The following is a 23,373-nucleotide window of genomic DNA, read 5'->3' as shown; positions in this document are numbered from 1 at the left end:
CAGAATGGTCGTTAATAAAAGAATGATGATCGCTTTGACCAAGATTTCAAATGGAAAGTTGGAAACACCAAAATGGATTTTAAAAATGTATTTCAATTGAAATCACCAAATCAAATGACCAGCTGTGATGGGATAATTTTCAATACTGTAAAATAAAAGAAATTCTTAAATTTACGGATCGTTATTGTTTCTCACTTTAATAAAAAGATTTCAAGAGTTTATTTTTAATATATAGTTTTATATCATTAATCAATTATAATAATAATTATAAAAATTAACAATATTTAATTATAAGATAAATTATAATTGAATAAAATTTATTCTGCCAATATATATTTAATACTACATAAGAAAAATTGCATAAGCATTTTCCCTTAAAAAATGGAATGGACCTATAAAACCAATCTAAAACAATATTTTTAACAAAGGACGATAATCTCCTTTGAAATTTTATTACTAAAATTTTTTTACCATATAATATCTGTTTGCAAAGAAGTTACCTTAAACGCAATCGACGTTCATGTAAAAATAATACCTGAGTTATTTTAGGATTTTTGCACTGGCTAATTTTCTTAATCTGGCCAATCAGCTAATTAGTAAAATAACTAAATATTAGAAAGAGAGATAAGGGAGTATAAAATTATAAGAAATGTTAGTAACATGCTAAAATAATCTTTTGAATAATCATAATTTTGTTTGAATCTCACTTTTTTAAAAAATAAATCAGAATTTCACTTTTTATTAAATGCATTTCAGTTGCTAATTTTATAATTTTTAATAAATCTTAACTAACAATTGAGAGTCTAAAAAAAATAAAATGTTTGAAAGTGAGTTGAGTAAACCCATTGAATGTAATATAATTTATTTGATATAGTATGGGTATTTGATTTTATTATTTCCCAAAACAGGTATTATTAGTTATCCCCTTGGCCATCACGGAAGAAGATGCTTGTCCTATAAGCAATGACTACTTGCGTTGCGTCCATATAATGCGTGTTAAGTGTGAACATATTCTACAGAGCCACAAACTACTCTTCCACCCTTCCCAAAACAAATAGTCCTAAATTCAAATCTATATATTTATCTCTTTCCCTTTTTTCTTTCTAAAGCTAGGAACAGAATAAATCTTTCCTCTGCTTTCTTTTTCTTGTGTCTCCCTACACAGGTTTCTTCATTTCCATTGTTATTTTCTTGATTTTCCCATGTATACTCATAGTTGGTAGCATTTCAACTTGTCAACTGCGTTCGTGCTTGTGTGCGTGTTTTCTAACCATATGATATGGTGTGAAACTTTGACCTTTAAGAAGTGCAGCATTTTTCTTTCTCTGCACTTTCACCGTCATCACAATCACATTCCCGATTTCCTGGTTATAAGAGAGTGATCACGATGAGCCATTCTCTCTCTCTCTCTCTCTCTCTCTCTCTCTCTCTCTCTCTCTCTTTTATTAAAATAAAATAAGTGTGGTAGGTGACAGAATCCATCAACTTTTCCATTGTTTTTCCTGTCTTAGAATCTTAGAAGAATGGGAGTTTAGTACTAACTCAATTCTGAAAATTAATTCGATTGTCTCACACTTATATAATCTATCTTGGATTTATCTCTAGCTGATGTGAGACTTGGATTTTTGACTTGGATTTTTTCCAATATCCTGCAACTTGATTTTCTTTCAAACTACTCTCACCGATTCTTCCTTTAGCACGAATTTAGTTTCATTCCGAACAAGGAAAAAAAAAATAAAGCTAGGAAATCTGTGTAGTGTGTTGTTCAGCTTTGTTCCAACCTTTCACTGATTCCATAGTCTGCGTTTGTTAATTGCAAGTTATTTTGTTTGTGATGCTTTGAGGTGTTAATATTTTCCGAGTTGTTATATTTATTTTTGAAATTTTGAATAGTTGGAAGTAGAAGGCAGTGATCTGACATGGATGCGGAGAATGGCGAAGAGAGAAAACATCATGAGGCAAGCACGTCAGAGAATAGTGCAGAAACAAGCACGAATGGGGAGAAGAGAGAAAAGGGCAAACAAAAGGAAAAGCCAGAGACAGTTCCATTTCACAAGCTGTTCGCTTTTGCAGACTCCACTGACATTCTTTTGATGGCTGTTGGGACCATTGGTGCCATTGGAAATGGTTTGGGTTTGCCTCTCATGACTTTGCTGTTCGGTCAAATGATTGATAGCTTCGGTAGTAACCAGCAAAACACTCACGTGGTTGAAGAAGTATCCAAGGTAAAGCCATAAACGTGTCTTGTTGGTTGGTTAATGAGATTTGAATTGATTTTGAAAGTATGTTTTTGAAGCCTTGTTAATTAGAAGTTATGATGATATTTGGTCGTGTGATTGATAAAACTGCAGGTTTCTCTTAAATTTGTGTACTTGGCAGTAGGATCTGGGATGGCGGCGTTTCTCCGTAAGTATTATATTTTATAATAAGATCATTGTGGTTTGTGTTAAACCATTTGAGTTTTCTAGACACTGAAGTTGAGAGAAATATTTCATTTTTCAGAGGTGACTAGTTGGATGGTCACTGGGGAGAGACAAGCTGCACGGATACGGGGATTGTATTTGAAAACTATTCTGAGACAAGATGTTGCTTTCTTTGATAAGGAAACGAACACGGGAGAGGTGATAGGGAGGATGTCTGGTGATACGGTTCTCATACAAGATGCCATGGGTGAGAAGGTATATATGATGTGCTGCAAGAGATAAATTTTGTCGGCTTGAATGTTAATTAGGAGCATAAAGTCACTTTGTAGATGCTGAATGTTTGTTTTTTTGAACAGGTTGGGAAATTTCTGCAGCTAATAGCAACATTCATTGGGGGATTTGTGATAGCATTTGTCAGAGGGTGGCTTCTTACTGTTGTCATGTTGTCCACCCTTCCGCTTCTTGCTTTGTCAGGTGCTACTATGGCCGTCATCATAGGCAGGATGGCTTCTCGAGGTCAAACAGCTTATGCAAAAGCTGCACATGTAGTTGAACAGACCATTGGATCAATAAGAACTGTATGTTATTTGTTGAAACCTTAAGTAGATATCTGTGGAATTCTATAATTTCTTGGTTGAGAATGTGTTTATTGCTTGTTGCTTGCGTCTTGACAGTGCTATAATAATTATATTTTCTTTCCCTGTGTATATTTCCAGGTTGCATCCTTTACTGGGGAAAAGCAAGCAGTATCTAGTTATAGCAAATTTCTTGTAGATGCTTACAAATCAGGAGTTCATGAAGGTTCCACAGCTGGCGCTGGTCTAGGCACAGTTATGTTAGTTATTTTCTGTGGTTATGCTTTGGCTGTATGGTTTGGCGCAAAGATGATAATGGAAAAAGGATATAATGGGGGCACGGTGATTAATGTGATTATTGCTGTGCTAACTGCTTCAATGTAAGTAGCATTTTTTTAAAATGTATTTCCACTGCTAAGAAAGTTTGACAGTTCGTTGCTTTTTTTATATCCAACACAACCGCATATAGAGATAAATAGATCTATAATTCAACTTTTTTACATATTTTTTTCTCCATGTCTTAGGTCTCTTGGACAGGCATCCCCTAGCATGAGTGCTTTCGCTGCAGGTCAGGCTGCAGCTTACAAAATGTTTCAGACAATTGAAAGGAAGCCAGAGATAGATGCTTATGATCCAAATGGAAAAATATTAGAAGATATTCAAGGTGAAATAGAGTTGAGGGATGTTGATTTCAGTTATCCTGCAAGACCTGAGGAACTGATATTTAATGGATTCTCTCTTCATATACCAAGTGGTACAACTGCGGCTTTAGTTGGACAAAGTGGAAGTGGAAAGTCTACGGTTATCAGCTTGGTAGAAAGATTCTATGATCCACAGGCAGGTGAAGTTCTTATTGATGGCATCAACCTGAAAGAATTTCAGCTTAGGTGGATTAGAGGAAAAATTGGCCTTGTCAGCCAGGAGCCGGTGTTGTTTGCATCTAGCATTAAGGATAACATTGCATATGGAAAGGAGGGAGCAACAATTGAAGAGATAAGATCTGCATCTGAACTTGCTAATGCTGCTAAATTCATTGATAAGCTTCCACAGGTTCTATGCTCTAGCCAGAGTACTTCAATTTCAAGGCTATTTCTTGATTTGTAATCTTGGAACTTGTTAAGTAACCTTCAGCTTTTTACCTTTGCATGCAGGGATTGGACACGATGGTTGGTGAGCATGGAACTCAGCTGTCTGGTGGACAGAAGCAACGCATTGCCATTGCAAGAGCAATCCTGAAAAATCCGAGAATTCTACTTCTGGATGAAGCAACAAGTGCACTTGACGCAGAGTCTGAAAGGATAGTGCAAGAGGCTCTAGACAGGATCATGGTCAACAGAACTACTATTATAGTGGCGCATCGCTTGAGCACAGTGAGGAATGCTGATGTGATTGCTGTCATTCATAGAGGGAAGATGGTTGAGAAAGGTATTATACAATTTCATTGAAAACGTGCCTTCTTTTCAATTTCCATTGATTAAATCGTTGATCATACATATAGATGATTAGCTCATTGATTCTGATAGAATTCATTCATAGAAAGTAGAATTCAAATCATCACAATTTTGTTTGCCTATATCTTACTATAACTTGGTGTGTTTATTAATCAGGAACACACATAGAATTACTAAAGGATCCTGAGGGAGCTTACTCTCAACTTATACGCCTACAAGAAGTAAACAAAGAGACAGAAGGAAATGCTGACCAACACAACAACAGTGAACTTTCTGTAGAATCCTTTAGACAATCTAGTCAAAAGAGATCACTTCAAAGATCTATTAGTAGGGGGTCATCCTTAGGGAATAGTAGCCGCCACTCCTTTTCAGTTTCCTTTGGTTTACCCACAGGAGTTAACGTTGCTGATCCTGAACATGAAAGCTCACAACCCAAAGAAGAAGCACCAGAGGTTCCACTCAGCCGCCTTGCTTCCCTCAACAAGCCAGAGATTCCAGTTCTTGTGATTGGATCTGTAGCTGCCATAGCAAATGGGGTTATATTTCCAATATTTGGCGTGCTGATTTCCAGTGTCATCAAGACATTTTATGAACCATTTGATGAGATGAAAAAGGACTCCAAGTTTTGGGCACTGATGTTTATGATCCTTGGTCTTGCATCATTTCTTATAATTCCTGCACGAGGATACTTTTTTGCGGTGGCAGGGTGTAAGTTAATCCAACGTATCAGGCAAATGTGTTTTGAGAAGGTTGTCAACATGGAGGTTAGTTGGTTTGATGAGCCTGAAAACTCAAGTGGTGCCATTGGTGCAAGGCTCTCAGCAGATGCTGCTTCTGTTCGTGCCCTTGTCGGTGATGCGCTGGGACTATTGGTTCAAAATTTCGCAACTGTACTGGCAGGTTTGATTATTGCTTTCGTTGCATCTTGGCAGCTGGCATTAATTATTCTTGTCTTGATTCCTCTGATTGGAGTAAATGGATATGTTCAAATGAAATTCATGAAGGGATTCAGTGCAGATGCAAAGGTTTGTTTTCTTTTCCATTACTGTACAAAGTTATATACGTAACTAACTGTATTATTAAGCTTATGAGACAATATATTAGCATAGTAATGAATGTTTGCTGCTGCAGATGATGTACGAGGAAGCAAGCCAAGTTGCTAATGATGCAGTTGGAAGCATAAGAACAGTTGCTTCTTTCTGTGCTGAAGACAAGGTTATGGAACTATACAAGAATAAATGTGAGGGCCCCATGAAAACAGGGATACGGCAAGGGTTGATCAGCGGATCAGGATTTGGGGTTTCATTTTTCTTACTGTTTTGTGTTTATGCAACCAGTTTCTACGCAGGAGCTAGACTTGTGGATGCTGGGAAGGCAACATTCTCAGATGTTTTCCGGGTACCAACTCTTTCATACTTGCAATATGCATTATAAACTTTGGAGACGGAAAAAATGTGTATAAAGAGTATTACATTTCAATTTTTCCTTCTTGAAAATGTAGTAGTTTTCATGTTTTGCAGGTTTTCTTTGCATTAACTATGGCAGCTATTGGAGTTTCCCAATCAAGCTCCTTTGCTCCTGACTCAAGCAAAGCCAAGTCAGCTACTGCTTCCATATTTGGAATTATTGATAAGAAGTCAAAGATAGATCCTGGTGATGAATCTGGTAGCACACTGGACAGCGTTAAGGGAGAAATTGAGCTTCGTCATGTGAGCTTCAAGTATCCTTCTAGGCCTGATATACAGATTTTTCGAGACCTCAGCTTGACTATCCATTCTGGCAAGGTAAATTTTGAGTTTTATATTTTAACTCCATCTCATTTCAAAAGGTAGCTTAAATGCATGTGTGTAGCAACTAATGATCACCATCAAAATTTGTGTTCCAGACAGTGGCTCTTGTTGGTGAAAGTGGAAGTGGAAAATCGACAGTGATTGCCTTGTTGCAAAGATTTTATAATCCTGATTCAGGCCAAATCACACTTGATGGGATAGAAATTCGTGAGTTACAGCTCAAGTGGTTAAGGCAGCAGATGGGTCTTGTAAGCCAAGAGCCAGTTTTGTTCAATGAAACTATACGTGCCAATATTGCCTATGGAAAAGGAGGTGATGCTACTGAAGCAGAAATCATAGCTGCAGCAGAAATGGCCAATGCACATAAATTCATTAGTGGCTTACAACAGGTAAATAATCAAGAAAAAAACATTGGCTAAGATTTGATTTTTTTACTTTCTTTATGTTATCGTGTCTTTGCAACATTACCAAATAAACTTTGTATCTTATTGGGAAAGTTGTTCTTATTGGCAAATGTGTTTGACTTTACCAATTATATTCCCTCCTATAACAGGGTTATGATACTATAGTGGGAGAGAGAGGAACCCAATTATCTGGTGGGCAGAAGCAACGGGTAGCAATTGCTCGTGCCATAATTAAAAGTCCAAAGATATTGCTACTAGATGAGGCTACAAGTGCATTAGATGCTGAGTCAGAAAGAGTTGTTCAAGATGCGTTGGACAAAGTCATGGTGAACAGAACTACTGTGGTTGTGGCACATCGTCTATCTACAATAAAAAATGCAGATGTGATTGCTGTTGTGAAAAATGGAGTTATAGTGGAGAAAGGGAAGCATGAAAAGCTCATTAACGTCAGTGGTGGATTTTATGCTTCCTTAGTCCAACTTCACACAAGTGCCTCAACAGTTTGAGTTTTGCCTAATTCCAATCTTCCTTTTTTTTTGGTTCTTTTTTGTACTATTCTTCTTTATTCTATATTTTTTAGAAATTCAACAGAAGATTATACCAAATATTTGTTTCCCCCTTCTTGTAAGAAATTTATTCATGTTGTCAATAACAACAGATAACCAAAAATATGCGAGAACGATGGAATATATCTTGCAATATTTTGATAGCAATATAGCAAAAATTTACCATTAATATTGTTCCACGTCTTTCTATCTTTCTTACAATCGTTTGCCTACTGATTTCAATGGTTGTCGTTTTCAAATAAAGCTAGTCATACTATTTTTTTTGCTTTTTTATTATATAATTGGCGTTGATCCTACTATTTTTTTTTCCAAGCTAACACCTAACAGTTCCTGTGATTATTTTATGTATTTATTTATATATTTATATTCTTAGTGGTTACTAGCACAGTTGTAAGCATCACTCAATTTTCTTTATCAACTCTTGTGTATTAATAAGCTAACTACACAAGTGAGGTGGAAGAATTGCATTCATAAGGAAAAATGTAATTTATTATTAGTGGAATTGACTTGATGTTTCTAAAAACGCCAAACTTAAGATTCAACTAAAAAGTCCACCAATTTTTTATTATTTTTTTTATAAAAATTATTAACAAAGTGAGATACTTTATATAGTTTACACCTAAAACATAATAAAAAGTAAATTGAAGGTAACCAATATGTATTATTTCAATCCTTAGAATAGAGATTTGGTTAAAAAGGTGATGTGAAGAAGGGCATAGTATTCTAAGATTCCCTCTCACCGTGATATCGATGAGGTTGAACAACAAATACATGTGGGAACGTCATGCATGACGAAATTACATCCATTATTATGACCAAAAAAAGGTGGAAATTAACCTATCAAATCTGAAAGTGGTGCGTTTTCGTGCTTGCCACGGGGTGAACATGTTTATTGAAAAGTAAAGTAATGGGTTAATTAATCCATAAGACATATCCCGTGGAACAGCACCAAATTCTAGTTCTAGAAGACAATTAATGACGCCATCAGCTACGTACCGTGGAAGTATATAATCAATTAGTCTATACAGTACATTAATGCAGGAGAAAAACAAAAGGAACTTTCAAGTTTTAACATTGCTTTGAAGTTTATTAAACAATTAAACCAAAAGTTTGCTCACAGCCTCATATGACCCAAAACAGAAATAAATAAATAACTCACCGAAATAAACAAATAAGATAGCAAATCAAACTAATCCAAGGTGTGGAGCTCTTTACATATATATATATATATATATATATATATATATATATATATATATATATATATATATATAAATTAGTATCTTAGTTCCTGAAGTATAAGATACTTTTTTATAAAAAAAAAATGGCATACCGGAGATACTGATAGCCTAGTTCATCTTAACTATATTGGCACCAACTCAACTACCAGTTGCTATAGATATTGTTTCATCAGTTTTTAAAATTAAGAAAATTTTAAATAAATTTGTGAGAGCATAATTTATCAATCATATTAGTTTAAAATTATAAAAAATATATGACTTAAGTAATAATATTAATATATGTTTAAAAATCAAAATGACATTATGTAATTAAGTTTAGAAACTTAGATGAAATAACTTAAATTTTATTTAAAACTTTCTTAATTCAAAGAGAATGTTATATACTTTTAGGGTGTAAAATGGTGAATTAGTCAACTTTATATTATACTTTTAGGATTTGCTTCCTCGGAGCTATGAAAAATATTTTAAAAGATAAGTTATATTTTTTATTAAAATATTATCAATTAAAACTTTGATAATTTATAGACAATAAATTATAAAATTATTATAATTTCATATCATTTTAAAGAAGACAGTATAATTCCATTTTTACTTTTATTTTTGGTGCTTTAGTCAATTGTATTTTTACAATGCGACTATTTGTGACACATCCGTATGGCGTATTAATTGCCTGCATGCAAAATAAACCCAATCCGAAAACTAAATAATATGCATTGAAATTTTGAAATGTGCATTATTAATGCATCTGTGATGTGTCAGAGATTCAGATGCATCCACGCCTTCAGGCTTCAGCCATAATATTTGGCTCAGCCATTCCAAATCACATAGTATTCACAATAAGTTTAGTAGTTGACTTGTTTTGTTAGATAAGAAAAACTAATAGTTGCGTTGACTTTAGAAACTAGAAAGCAATAGAAGCCAAGGAATAAATAAGATTTATTATTGTAGTAGTAATAAATTTCTTATATTGTATTTTTAAATTTAAATAAATCAAAATCTATAGAAGATATAAATACATCATAGTTAAATAATGGTGAAAAGTACACATTTCAAGAAAGAAAAAATATAATAAAAATGTTTTCATCGTTAATCATAAACAATTTATTTATTAAATTAAAAAAGCTATAAAATTTTCGAAACTACAGAGAGAATTATAAAAATAAATCATTTGAATTAAGATATATAATTTCTCACATTAATTTTATCATGTTCTATATAAGTATTTCATCTTTATTCTAAAACTTTCGGAACTTTATGTTGGTTAAATATTAGTACTATATTGGTTCCCATTTATATTGCTCTTCATGGTGAAACAATTATTTGTTTTATCTAATAAGAGTAATGATGAAGTACTCACACACGTCATGCATCTTAATCGTTTTAAAATTAGTTTTGTTTTTTGGTACGTATGTGAAACTTAGTTTTCTTTGGGTCCATTTTGTGAAAGGAATAAAACATTTTTTTAGTTCTTCAAGTTTTGCTTTGCTGTTTGTTGTTGTTCATGTCACAAGGAATTGAAAAATAGAAATCTTTTATTAAAAATTATATATGGTAGAGGTGAGTTGAATATTACAGTATATTCTACAAAAACTTTTCTCGATCTTTCAATTTTTTAGTCAGTACCTCAAGGGTTAATCTCTACGTTAGGTGCACTTTCAATCTTCAATTTCAAAATATACTACATCCTCTTCCCCTCCTTTATTACATGCACTAAATTATTAGTAATATCATGATTTGAGAAGTAACTGTTCATTTGTAAGACGGGAGAATTTGAAATTTTTAATGAACTCAAGCACTTTTTTACGTTAAAGAAGCATGTATATACCCTAGTGCCCCACTAGACGTGGTGGTGGTTTCCTTAAATATTCACGAATCATGAAGATGCATGATACTGAAAAATAAAATAAAGGCCACACGAGAATAATAGTCGAAATTTCAAAATACAAACTGAACACAAAACAACAAGTCAACATTTTTTTTTGATAAATAACAACAAGTCAACATTACTGTCCAATGATTAGTGTGATTCCAAGACTTAATTATCAATGATCACGTAAGCCAATTTTAGTTTGTGGCCAGACTTCAATATACATCCCTAATGGACGGGGGATCCGGAAGCTGAATTCTTTATTCTATTAGACTTTAATTTCTTTCTGCATAAGAAAATAGGCATTGTGACAAGTTTGAAATTAAATATCAGGCTTCACGAGTCCAACAATAACTATTTTTTTTTTTGTGTGTCCAACAATAATTTTATGCACACGTTATCAAGAAAGATTCTTTAAATTAAATCTAGCTTAACTAGTAAAGATTTATATAGCAAAGCCTCAAAGCAATTTCAGCTTCATCGCCATCATAGCATGTCATTAACAATCTTGCTAATTAAAGAACAATACATTTCCTACAGAAACTGATAAGACAAACAATTACAATGGAAATGGATTTTATCTCCCTAATGAATCAAAAGCAACCAAGCAGAATAGAAACCATGCAGCAAAGCAAAGTCGTGGAGGAAGAGCAAAATGTAGGGTTGAAAGCAGGATTTTGATTTAGTGGCCTCCAAAAGGGTAATGAAGTTATTAAACATTAGACCCCATCGGCCCCAAAGAAAAAAAAAAGGAGCAGACACATTATCAGTTTTCTTCCTTCAATATTTTGCCTGTAGTGGTATGTTAGAGCTGAATACTAATTAATTATATGACATGGTATCTGTGGCTGGATTCATATGTCAAAACTTATAGATGTAATGCGACTATGTATTCAGCTACTTCACCAATACGGAGGGACTAATCATCTGGCTTCTAATTAAGTTTTCAGCTAGCTGACGGCTTATAATCTATTAATTAAAGTTTATAAGCTAATTTAGTAATTTTACCAAACATAAATGAAGAGTTGTTCCAACTATAGAGGTCAAAAGGATAATTAAATAAATAAATAAATAATGTTTAAACTTAATACTTTTAAATTAAATTCATTTATTATTTACCAATTATCACCTTATCATTTTGTTTATTTAATATAGAAGAAAAACTGATCTCAGTCTATTTTAGTTTATTTTAAACAATGATGATACACAGTTTCTATGTCATAATAGTTTTCAGATTGAACTAGTTGATTTTAATTCATGGATCGGAACACACGTCTCTTTCGTTCAGCTGCTGCTATTGTTGTTGTTTGGAATCTTCCATGTTCTTTAGCGGTAACGCATCACATGAGAATGAGATGCCAAAGTTTAAACGTAAAGTTTTTACCGTTCAACACTCAATGCCAATTCCTTACTACAAGCTAGCCTGAACCACCCACCTACTACTGGTACAATAATGCAGTTATCCGCTTCATCAGTTTTTCCTTGACAGAGGCTTATTATGAAGGATATCACCATGAAGTTCTCTGGTGCCACGATTGCCACATAAGGCATAAGGGTACTGTCTCGCAATCAACACAGTCTAACACAAAGATATAAAATAAAAAATAAAAAATACACAACATACACATATGGATTAGAAATTATTGGATGGTTCGGACCATCATTTCTAAGTACTTTTTAATTTCGAAAGAACAACTAAATAAATCAAATCAACCAAAAACACACATGAATCATGCTTAAAATAATCTGACTCAATTTCAATGGAGTGATCCTATCAAACTTAATTGCATTGCATGCATGCACTTATAACCTGCGGGAATGAGAAAGGAGAGGAATGGAGCACACTGCAAAAATGAAATGTACTTATAATTCACAACTTACAACTTAACCAGTTAAGCTGTCTTGAATCTTGATGTCTCAAGGGGACTCTTTGGTTTTCTTTTATAAATCTGCACATGGATATATATTTAATCTGCATGGATATCGTTTTCTATCTAAACCACTCAGTCCATTACCAGCTTTTTTTATAAAAAAAAAATAAAAAAAATATAGGACATTGAAAAGTGAAATTCATTTACTATTAAAAAAAACAATTTGAGTGTCTCCAATCTTAAGATGTCTCCATCTTACCAATGTGATTTAACTACTAACCATCATGAAAGAGAAAGTGAGGTGGTAAGTGTCCATCCTTTATTGATCAGTGTATACAAACACGTAAACAAGAAATGAATATACCCACATAAAAGTGGAGAGCTTCTATAGTATATAGAATTAAATTTTTATTACTCTTAACATGCATGTACCATAATCCGAGATACAATTATATTATTATACTCGATGCCACATCAAGGAGCAAAATGCAACACCATAAGTGATACTGATACAATGAGTCATAACCCTTCAAGAATTATAGGAAAAACTATAGAGAAAGTAGACTTATAAGACTGAATCTTGCTCTCTCTTGAATATCATTAAGCTCAACTTAAATTAAGTCTTCTTTGGAGCAAGCTTGGCCTTGATATCATCAACCTTCGTAGTATCAATCTGGAAAGCCTGAGCAAGAACATTATCAGGCACAGTTGGTGTTGAAGTGATAAGAGCTGCAGCTATGGACACTGTGCCAGGGAGTTGGCTGTCGAAGGCAGAAAGCACAGAAGCAGGCTTATCACCATTGTTCTTCTGATAGTGCACCAAACCTTTTGGGAACACAAAGATTTCACCGTTCTTAATAGACTTTGAGATGAGTTTGTTGGATGTGGAGATAAATCCAACATCTAATTCACCGTCCAACACAAACACAATCTCAGTGGCACGAGGGTGTGTGTGAGGTGGGTTAAGTCCCCCAGCTTTGTAGTCTATTCTTGAGAAAGACACCCCCACAAGTAATTGGTATATATGTTGCTTTTAGGGAAAATTCGAAGATTGAGTTGATGGAACGGCCCCACGTTCCACGTTCCTTTTATTTTTCCGTTGCAATTTGGCCCACGTTCCACGTGCCTTTTATTTTTTCCCATTGCAATTTTTGGGAATTTTTATTTTATGGTCCATTTTTCTTTCATATTAAACCTTTATCTTTACAACCAATTTCAGTAACAAATCACATACCTATTTTCAAGCTCACTTCTCATAACAAATTGGTTGTAAAGATATGTATGTGCCACTTCGCGTTTAATTTGTAATGACAGGAGGTACACTTACTAATATTTAATTTTTACTATTTGATCTGAATATGTCATTTAAATTAATTTATATGTTTAGATCATTGCCATTTTAATTTACATGAGTATCCAATGAAGAGGGGTTTGGTGAGAGTTGAGAGATGTAAGGAGATAGGCAGATCAAGAGTTGCCATGCAATGTAATTAACTCCAAAACTCATCTTCTATCTTTCTTTTCTCCAACTAAATTCAGTTTAAACAATTCACCAATCATGTTTCTGATTTGACAATTTCTTATTATATTATTTAGTTTAATCATTATTAAATTATCAAATTAGTAATTTAAGCTAATATTTAAATTGATTATGACCTAAAGTTTTTACGAATTCAACTTTCGACTTAAATATAATATATAGTATTATGCTTATGAGTCAGTGTTAAGAGAAATTGACTTTTGAAGATTGTCATCAAATACCAAATCTGAACAACCTTGGAGAATGGATTGGCACTTCGACAAGTCCATTCCTGCAGAGACTTTCTTGTTTCTTGTTAAACAAGGAACGTACGTAACTACCCCTTTAGAATATACATGTCCATATAATTATAATTTCTTCCTATTTTACCCACTCTTCTTCACTTCAGCAGGAACACGGTGCATAAATATGGCATTCGGCTAGCTATACCTACTTGTTGCATGGGTGGCTTGTAACTTTTTTTTTGAAAGGCAAATAAATTTTTATTATAAAACACCAAATTTCCGGCACACTTTTGTAAATTTCCTCCCTTGATATTTCTTCTTTCAAAGTGGAGGTGTTGGATTTGGAAGCAGAGAATAAGAGAGGTCTGAACTTGAAGGAGCATGGTTTGGGAGTGGATAGGAAATGAAAAGAGTGGGTTATGGGAATGCTATTAGAAGAGAAGGAATGAGCAAACTGGAATGCCGCTCATTGTTTCTCCTTACACACAACTCCAAGTTCTACTCCCCACCAACAAAACAAACTATCTTATGTTATTTGCATAATGACCCCGATGTGCATCACAGGGTTCAATGCACAAATACTTGAATTTCAAATTCTCTTCCACACCAATCAACCATCGGTTTGGTAGTTGCGCCTCTGCATCTCCCCACTGTTCACTTCACTCACTCACTCTACATTCCTAACACCACTCATTATATAATGCAAAACATGTGCCAATGACATCAAAATGGTTTGGCAATTAATCATTTTATTTATATTAATTGATAATTATTTTACAAATCAGCCCCATATATAGCAATTTAAGTTTTAGTGATTGAAAAATGTTACCAAGTTTTAACACATAATTGTAATTGTCTATCAAATTGTGCTTGCCTTTAACTGTAGATCTTTTTTTACTGTAATTGCAACATAGTCACTGTTAATTTTGCTTGCTGACCATGTGATAAAATTCCAACCCCCCCCCCCCCCCCCCACAATCATTTTTCTTGGTTCCGCCCCAGCGAATACCATGTTTATCCCGTTTCCATCAATTTGAATCACTTCTTCGAGTCTCTTTGGTGGGGAAAAAATAATAAGGAAATACATAAGAGGGATGGGCAATGAAGGATTTTTGGTAACTGGAAATAGGAGGGAATTCAACCACGTCTCTTGCATTTTGTAGCAGTTTTGTTACTGTCGGAAATTGCTTGTTTATTACAATTTTTCTGGCACTTAAATATTGCAAGAATTGTATATATTGTAATTTTGTATTATTTTTCTCTCTCAAACCAAACACTCCCAAACTCATCCTATTTTATTTTATTTTTTTTATCTATTTTCTTCCATCTTATTTCTTTCTTTCCTATTTCTATTTACTTTATTTCTTTTCCTCCTAACAAACAACTGTTCATGAAACAAAAATACCATATTTTTAGGTAAAATGGTAAACTGTTCCCAATTTGTAGGCTATTGACAATGCTTTTTTCACTATCAACCGCTTCAATTTGATAGACAATCTAGGACTCGAATCATATACTTGAGTCACACTCTAGTTTACAGTAGCGAGGGATTTTGTCAATCGTATAATGAAGTAAATTAACGAAAGAATTATATTATTGTAAGAAAATAAAAGAGAAATTACAAGAATGGAGAGTGACGAACAAAAATCAATGAAGAGGAGGAGAACTAAATCAAATGAACAATTTTACTTTCTCGTTGGAAGTTCATACATTGCTCTTCTGAGCGCCTCTGTATCCTAGTGGACAAATGTGTAAGGTTTGAGTGATTGTGAGTACAAAATTTCCAACTCTTTCCTATATCAATCCCACCCTATTTATTTATAGACTAACGTCACCCTAGCTCCTTTTGGAATTCCATTCAAGTGAAGCAAATTTTGTTTCTATCACCCTGCAGTTTGATGTTTAATAATACAGCAACAGTGTCACTAGCTGTATGGATGCATGAATCTTGGCCATCAATGACGCTCGTGCATGGCATATGGCTTACACGTAGGGCCATCTAAGTTAGGAATAAAATATACTCTTCCAACCAGAATGTTAACAAGGCTGCGAGGTTACTCCATGAATACCAACAGCAAAATTCTAAGATTGGACATTAGTTGAGATCAGATAATGCAAATAATTGAGCCCTTCAAGTATGGTACCAGCACCTGAAAGATGTTATGAACTAAATACAGACGCAGCCATCTCTATAAATTATGGGTTAACGAATGATAAAAAAACACTAACAGTCTAGCAGCAACCTACATTAAAAGGAATCAATTTTACATGTAGTTACAAATATTGGCAATACTCATCTCTGAATTCCCTACGTTGATTAGTAAACAAATATGAATTCAAATTTTGTAGTTACAACCATGTCTTACCTTTCTTACAGAGTAGTTATCCAATTTTGGTTTTCAGCACCAAGGCAGGATTTAAACTTGGTTTGCCCCAGTTACCAAGAAGAAACCTCAACATACAAACCAGTAGTCAATGATTGAGAGGCAGTTAGCTCATGAAACTCATTTTAAATCCATTAGTAGAACTAAAGAAAGCTACCAGGTCGCCAGAAACCAGAAGTAGAAAACAATGCCTCACAAACCTCAGCTTTCTAATTTCATTATGTAGCCATCAAAATCCAGCCTCCAGTAAGATCCTCTTTTATTCTTCAACAATTACAAGTCCCAGCATACAAAGTTAACCTCGTATAGGTTATTTTTACAAGAGGGCTCCAACAGTTTAACATTTTCCATTACCTGTCATTAATAGCACAAAGCTTTTAGTAATCATAGCACAAAGAATCAAGAAGAAAGGCTTCAAGTACTTGAATAATTGAATTATTTTCATACAAGTTAAGCTAAAAATAAAGCTAATTCAATGATTCAAAGATAAACTGTTTTCTGGATAGAAGACAATTGCAAAAGATATTATTGGCAAGAATTGACCGCATCCCTTCAAACAAAACTGAAAGGTAAAAACTAAAAAATATAGAATATGGCAGAGCTGTAACTCGAGAGTGTCTAAGAAAAGACTAAAGAGTTTTTGCATGGATATTTTTTTGCCTCTCTGAACAGAAAATAAAACAAATCTTACCAACCTGATCTGCATCATTTTATATGCCTCATCCATGGACATCACATTCTGCTCTATTTGCCACTATCTGAGTTTTTTATTTTTCAATACTAATGAACCATCTCCACTCAACACATTCCTATTCACTAAATAGTTCATATTGTTGGAGTAGAGAATAATCCATTCTCTCACAACTGATTTGGGGGAATGATTGAGTCAAGAAATGTTCAGTAAGAAACAGAAATATGGCTGAGAAAGCAGATTTTAGTCTGACATAAAAGTTCGGTTAACAAGAGACAGGTACAATAAGTTATGAGCGGACTTGTCAGTGGGAACTGTGTGTGTCTATGTAATACATAAAGGAGACATCCACTTTCAATGACAAGATAAATTTCATATATTTGAGGGTTAAAATTTCCCATATTTTGCCTGGATATATATCACAAGTTACATTAATAAAGTTGACTTGGATACCTGGATTTTTTACTGAAATAAATATGTTTAACTTTGATCATTTGGTTAACAAAAGCTTGAAACACTCACGATAATCATACGTGGCCACACTTCTACATTGCTTAAGTCTGCTAGAAGATGGTATCCTACATCATTCTTTACACCTGTCATCAACATTTTCTTAAATGTGAATAACCTAAGTATCTCATATGGGGTTATATCTGTTGATAAGTTGTGAAGAGTTCAACTATAGATAATCTCTTAACCATCCCATCAAATAGGTAGAAGATTCATTAAACTGTGAAAAATATCCAATTATAACTAATCACATAATTCAGCTTTATTATTTTTCTACTTATGTTGGTTAGATCAACAGTCTCAGTAGTTATATAAGATATGCAGCTCAGTCATTTTAACAACTTATAGAAGTGGCCTCCCATCTTAGTAGCAGGTAATTTATAGCAGTGCAGCCCAAAAAACTAAAAACAAATCCAAACCTTCTATTTTTCAGGGTCCCATAGATCAAATATCACAATAGAAGTTGAGATCATCTGAGGCATTGTAAAAAGTTTAACTCATCCTGCAACCCTGCAGGAGAAACCTTTCCCCCTCCGGAACACTTTTGATGTGAAGGAGTTTGAAATGAATAATAATATGTAAGACCTAAGTATAAGTAGTCAATCCTAGATAACAGTGCGGAGCAGCCACCTCCAAAAATGCAAAAGCGGATAGCAAATAGCGAGATGGCCACTATTGCGAAGTCTAGAAAACAATACATATAATTTATAATTTCATATCATACACATAATTTATAAATACTGAAAAATAGAAAAATACAAAAAAGATAGTAGTTACTAAGGGGGCATAAGTAAGAAACCAAAAAATTTTATTTGATAAAATAAATAAATTAAAAGATACAAAAAATTGAAAAACGAAATCACAAACTGTTTAAAGACAATTAATTAATAGGCAGGGATAATTAATGAGGGAGGATAATTAATAGGAGGTTTAAAGGAAAAAAATTGGATAATTAATAGGGGAGTGTAAGTGCATAACTAAATAGTTTAAAAGATATAAAAAGACAATCTCAGATTTTTATTTGCTGTTGTAATCCATGATCTCAATAGTAATTGCACCTGCTGCTATCTCGTCACTAACGTGGTGCTATTGACTACATAGTATAAGACATGGATAGAGGTGGGCAGCATTTTATTTTTTTATTAAAAATACTAAGAATAAAAATTGAAAAAAAGAAGAAAGGATAAGATATCGCCCTGGACAAAAGAACGTAACAGAAAGGAACCGATAAAAGGAGACATTCAATGGAACAAAGCTGCCCAATTCCTCAACACATCTTTTAATGAAACCCCATTTAGAATGCCATGTGCTTTATGTAAAATGAACTCCAAAAGCTAAATAATAAAACTAAATCAAGTGTTGATGACCTAAAAACACCTTAAAATATGATATTTCTGTCCCAACCAAATGTACTGAGTGTAGCATAAGTTGAATGTTGCCACAATAATTAAGAGGCTCTCTAGTTTGAGAAAATATTTCAGTTTACACTTTAATTACAAAAAGGCAACCTATTTTTGGTTTTCAAAAGTCAGTGAAAACAACTTTTTTTTTTCTTGTTTCACTAATGCAATTTTTTAAAACTGGGAAACAAAGCAAAAACAGAAAACATAATCCCAAACCAAACAGCCTCTTAGCCTCTTCACTTCTGCCAAAACTATGAAAGCTAATCATCAAAGAACTGGTACAGGGACCTTATTCACAAATAAACAATGACTTATAAAAATATTCAATTTACACGAACAATGGTTGTGAACTCCCGAGTAGGATCAAGACACAGGCCTTGACACAGAACAATCCTTCTTGTGACCTATGGTGAAAGCAAGAATCAGACTCATCCTTCACAAAGCCCCCTCCTAGACTAACACAAGTTTTTCTTAAAAATATTTCTCATAAATAATATTAAAATCAATTCTTCCCTTTAAAAAGGCTACAAAGATATCCTAACAATTATCCTAATTTATCATAATTGATAAAATAAAAATAAAGAGATCCCTAATTAATAGGAATATAGAATCATATCTAACAATTATCCTAATCCTAATTAATAAAATACGGAAATGAAATCTGGATTCTGATATCAGAATCTTATTAAGATAGGAAAAAACAAAGAACCAAGATAAATTGAAAAAAAATCATGATTTAAATAAAGATATATGATAACCCTATTAGTGGCCCACATTAACAACATGAATGTTCCTCCCTGGTAACAAATAACAACTATTGGAAATTCGTTAGAATTCCCTAACAAAGACAAATCTGACACTTAAAGGAGCAAAAAGTTCTATTACACGACAAATTGAGATCATTTCTTGTGTAAAACAGCAGCTATAACGAATTATTAAGCTTTAGCAAAGTCACTACATTGGAATTTCAGACAGCCACGTGTAAGTTTACCATAATCTGTAACCCGGTTGTTCAGAGTTAACAACTATTGGAAATCCGTTAGAATTCCCTAACAGACAAATCTGACACTTATACGAACAAAAAAAATATATTACGTGACAAATTGAGATCATTACTTGTGTAAAACAGCAGCTCAAACAAATTATTAAGCTTTAGCAAAGTCTTTACATTCATTGGAATTTCAGGCAGCCACATCTAAGTTTACCATAATCTGTAAACCGGCTTGTACAGAGTTAACACAACTATTGGAAATCCATTAGAATTCCCTAACAAAGACAAATCTGACACTTAAAGAAGCAAAAAGTTATATTACATGAGAAATTGAGATCATTACTGGTGTAAAACAGCAGCTCCAATGAATTATTAAGTTTTAGCAAAGTCGTTACATACATTGGAATTTGAGGGAGCCACATGTAAGTTGACCATAATCTGTAACCCGACTTGTACAGAGTTAACAACTATTGGAAATCCGTTAGAATTCCCTTACAAAGACAAATCTGACACTTATAGGAGCAAGAAGTTATATTACACGACAAATTGAGATCATTACTTGTGTAAAATAGCAGCTCCAAGGTATTATTAAGTTTTAGCAAAGTCGTTACATACATTGGAATTTCAGGCAGCCACATGTAAGTTTACCATAATCTCATCTGTAACCCGGCTTGTAGAGAATTAACAACTATTGGAAATCCGTTAGAATTACCTAACAAAGACAAATCTGACACTTAAAGAAGCAAAAAGTTATATTACACGAAAAATTGAGATCATTACTTGGGTAAAACAGCAGCTCCAACATATTATTAAGTATTAGCGAAGTTTCTACATACATTGGAATTTCAGACAGCCACATGCAAGTTTACCATAATCAGTAACCCGGGTTGTACAGAGTTAAAATAAAGAATACAAGAAAAGACAAGAAATAAGAAGTACCAATTGTGACGTCAAAAGTCAGCCAGTACACCCTCAAGTTAGAAAAACATAAAGCATAAAACTCAATTATAGTAGTTAATATATCCACTATAAAACCAGGGCAATCTTTTGGTATTGTGAGCACTTTTATCACAATTATATTCTTAGTTCTTACTTTCCAATCTTGAGCAAATATACATATAAAGAATACCCTTCTGTAATGTAAGTAGAACCAATTATATAGACAATATGGAGATTAACGTTATTGAAGTGCAATATGAAGCTAGATAGCAAAGTAACAGAGTAGGAATACTTCTTCAGTTTTCAGAATTTCCAAGAAATTCTAACTAAAAAGAAAAATACTAGAGGATGCAGAGCAACAACAATGAGCATACATCATACTCATAAAATGCCACTGAAGATAAATCTGATTCAAAATAAAAAGCTGGCCAGGAGAGAGTATTAAACCTATACCTCATTCATTCTTTTCTTTCAAATCACTCCTTAGGAAGCCCGCTGCAAACTTTCCCGTCCTCCACAAGCTGATTGATCGCAGTCTTAAGCCTCTCATAATCATCAGCAGTATTATAAACTTGATGAGATATCCTTACGTAACCAGTTATAAACCCATCCTTGTCCCTAGGATCCCTATCACCATTCCTCAAAGCCTGGTAATACACAGGAACTTCAACTGCATGATAAACCCTAAGGTACGACCTTAACCTCAATGCATCATCAACACTCATCACACGCAACCTAGAAGGCAACCCCACCATAATCATGCTAGCACACATATCAGGAGGCGACCCCAGAACCGTTCCCCACGACTCCGCCAACATGGTTCCCATTTTCACAACCCCGTCATGGTTCCTCTTCATAATCCCCTCAATCCCACCCTCAAACCGATTCACGAACTCCAAAATCGATGGCACAACAAGCTGGGGGCTATAGTCACGCATCCCCACCCACGCACTCTCAACCGGTAGGCCCTTCCCGTACTCCTGTGAAACGACAGGGTGGTGCACGTCGTTTGATTTTTCCTTACAATACAAAAACGCCACCGAAGGCGGCGAGAAAAACCACTTGTACAAATTGCTCACGTAAAAATCAGCTCCAATTTCCTTAACGTCCACGGGGACGCTTCCAATGGCGTGAGCGCCGTCGACGAAAACCTGCTCCACTCCGTGCTCTCTGCAAACCCTGATCAATTCGCGAACGGGGAGAACGAACGAAGGCATGGAAGTTATGTGATCGATTATCGCTAACCTAACTCTTCCGCCGTTGAGTTTACCTTTCTCGAGGCCTTTCTTGAACTCCGTTATGATTTCTTCCTCCGAGCGCACCGGAAAGGGGAGTTCAACCTCGACGATGGTGCCGCCGATGGGACTGACGTAAGCTTCAATGGATTTCTTCACGGCCTGGTAGGCGCAGTGGAACATCACAACGGCGTCGTTCCGGTGGAAGTAGCCGCGGACGAAGCGGCGGCCGATCTGCTGGAGGACGACGGCGGCGGCGGTGGTGGCGTTGTCAACGAGGGAGACGTCGTCCACGTGGCCGGCATTGATGAGGTCTTGGATGGCGGCGCGTGAGGCGAGGATACCGGGGCGGAGCGCGTTGAAGTAGAAGTCGTCGGGCTGCTGGAGGAAGCGGAGCTGCCAGGTGGACTGCGCGGCGAGGACGGAATGCGGGCAGCTGCCAAAGCTGCCATTGTTGATTCTGGCGACGCCGCGGTGGTGGTGGGAGAATTCCTCGCGGATCTCGGCCTCGGAAATGGTGTGCGTGACGTGCGCGAGCTTGGGTTTCTTGCCGGTGCCGTTTAGGTGGGTGGTGTTGTCGTTTTCCATGGTGGGGGTTTCGGGAAGTGTTGTCATTGTTATTGTTTGGGGAGAGAGTGAGCCGTTGGTGGTTGGTGGTTGGTGGTTGGCGGTTGGAGATAACATAGCTGGGGAGAGGAAGTGAGGAACTCTTGAGTGCTGAAATTGTCGTTATTCGGTTCGTCTTTTCTCCTTTTTTTTAAAAAAAAAAAATATATTTTGTTCTTGACTAGTAAGATTGTCTTCCGCTTTTTATATAGTTTTATAGAAGAAAAAGAGACAACGGGTGGATGGGCCTCACCCGAGCAAGGGGACTTCTTTTTAACAATCCTTATTTGTTCTTTATACCACCTTTCATTGTTTATTACTCTATTGATTTTGTATAAGTATTTACATAAATGTCTTATTGCATTTTCACCCACATAAGATTATTCTTTTATAAGTTCATCATCATTATTTTTTATCAAGTTTCAACTCTTCTCTCCAATCGTTCATTTTACACATTTTCACTTATACAAATGCATTAAAAAATGTAATTAGGAGGATAAATCTCACTAAAGAAGATCAATCAAATTTTCTAATGGAGATTAATAATTGATAAAAATTAGTATATATTATGTTTCCATTTCAAATATTATAGATGAAAAAAAAAGAATTAGGTTAAGAGGAAGATCCTACTAAAGTGATCAATTAAGTTTTCTGCAAAGTTC

At 34.7% G+C, this 23,373-nt stretch overlaps 3 protein-coding genes across 7 annotated transcripts; 1 reads left to right on the top strand and 2 right to left on the bottom strand.

Moving 5' to 3' along the window:
• Window positions 1-1,006: 1,006 nt before the first annotated feature.
• On the top strand, window positions 1,007-7,342 carry LOC100800034 (ABC transporter B family member 4). Of its 3 annotated transcripts, none has more exons than XM_003518551.4 (13): window positions 1,007-1,165; window positions 1,894-2,225; window positions 2,352-2,406; window positions 2,503-2,678; window positions 2,780-3,001; window positions 3,140-3,378; window positions 3,523-4,048; window positions 4,150-4,423; window positions 4,606-5,474; window positions 5,581-5,847; window positions 5,970-6,233; window positions 6,335-6,628; window positions 6,793-7,342. In XM_003518551.4, exons 2-13 carry the CDS (start codon window positions 1,920-1,922, stop codon window positions 7,147-7,149), a joined length of 3,849 nt encoding a protein of 1,282 aa, XP_003518599.1. In that variant the 5' UTR covers window positions 1,007-1,165; window positions 1,894-1,919; the 3' UTR covers window positions 7,150-7,342. The 3 variants fall into 3 exon arrangements, with proteins under 3 accessions (XP_003518599.1, XP_040866054.1, XP_040866051.1); XM_041010120.1 differs by lacking the exon at window positions 1,007-1,165 and adding an exon at window positions 1,184-1,464; XM_041010117.1 differs by lacking the exon at window positions 1,007-1,165 and having other exon boundaries at window positions 1,184-2,225.
• A 5,204-nt stretch (window positions 7,343-12,546) lies between these two features.
• LOC100788057 (germin-like protein subfamily 2 member 4) lies at window positions 12,547-13,221 on the bottom strand (the record flags this gene model as incomplete). Its single annotated transcript, XM_003519685.3, has 1 exon — window positions 12,547-13,221. A coding segment is annotated over one exon (417 nt), but the record flags the coding sequence as incomplete, so codon positions are not given.
• A 2,398-nt stretch (window positions 13,222-15,619) lies between these two features.
• LOC100787528 (L-cysteine desulfhydrase) lies at window positions 15,620-23,102 on the bottom strand. 3 transcript variants are annotated; one of them, XR_001383538.3, is made up of 3 exons: window positions 21,324-23,102; window positions 17,550-17,623; window positions 15,620-16,690 (listed from the first exon to the last, which is right to left on the bottom strand). XR_001383538.3 is itself a non-coding variant. In XM_003519684.5 (2 exons), exon 1 carries the CDS (start codon window positions 22,787-22,789, stop codon window positions 21,347-21,349), a length of 1,443 nt encoding a protein of 480 aa, XP_003519732.2. In that variant the 5' UTR covers window positions 22,790-23,102; the 3' UTR covers window positions 15,620-16,690; window positions 21,324-21,346. The 3 variants fall into 3 exon arrangements, 1 of the variants encoding a protein (XP_003519732.2); XR_413016.4 differs by lacking the exon at window positions 17,550-17,623 and having other exon boundaries at window positions 15,620-16,102; window positions 16,319-16,690; XM_003519684.5 differs by lacking the exon at window positions 17,550-17,623.
• Window positions 23,103-23,373: the final 271 nt, after the last annotated feature.

Source organism: Glycine max, chromosome 2 (genome assembly GCF_000004515.6).
Source record: "Glycine max cultivar Williams 82 chromosome 2, Glycine_max_v4.0, whole genome shotgun sequence".
NCBI classification, from domain to species: domain Eukaryota; kingdom Viridiplantae; phylum Streptophyta; class Magnoliopsida; order Fabales; family Fabaceae; genus Glycine; species Glycine max.
The sequence above is the reverse complement of the archived record's forward strand: the minus strand, read 5'-3'. Positions and strand labels throughout refer to the sequence as shown.

Excerpts from the sequence above, each read along its gene's own strand:
- LOC100800034 (XM_003518551.4), top strand. The coding sequence starts at position 1,920 with ATGGATGCGGAGAATGGCGAAGAGAGAAAACATCATGAGGCAAGCACG. Across the intron at positions 3,379-3,522 it reads GCTGTGCTAACTGCTTCAAT|GTCTCTTGGACAGGCATCCC; the intron begins GTAAGTAGCATT and ends TCCATGTCTTAG. Across the intron at positions 5,848-5,969 it reads CATTCTCAGATGTTTTCCGG|GTTTTCTTTGCATTAACTAT; the intron begins GTACCAACTCTT and ends CATGTTTTGCAG.
- LOC100787528 (XM_003519684.5), bottom strand. The coding sequence starts at position 22,789 with ATGTTATCTCCAACCGCCAACCACCAACCACCAACCACCAACGGCTCA.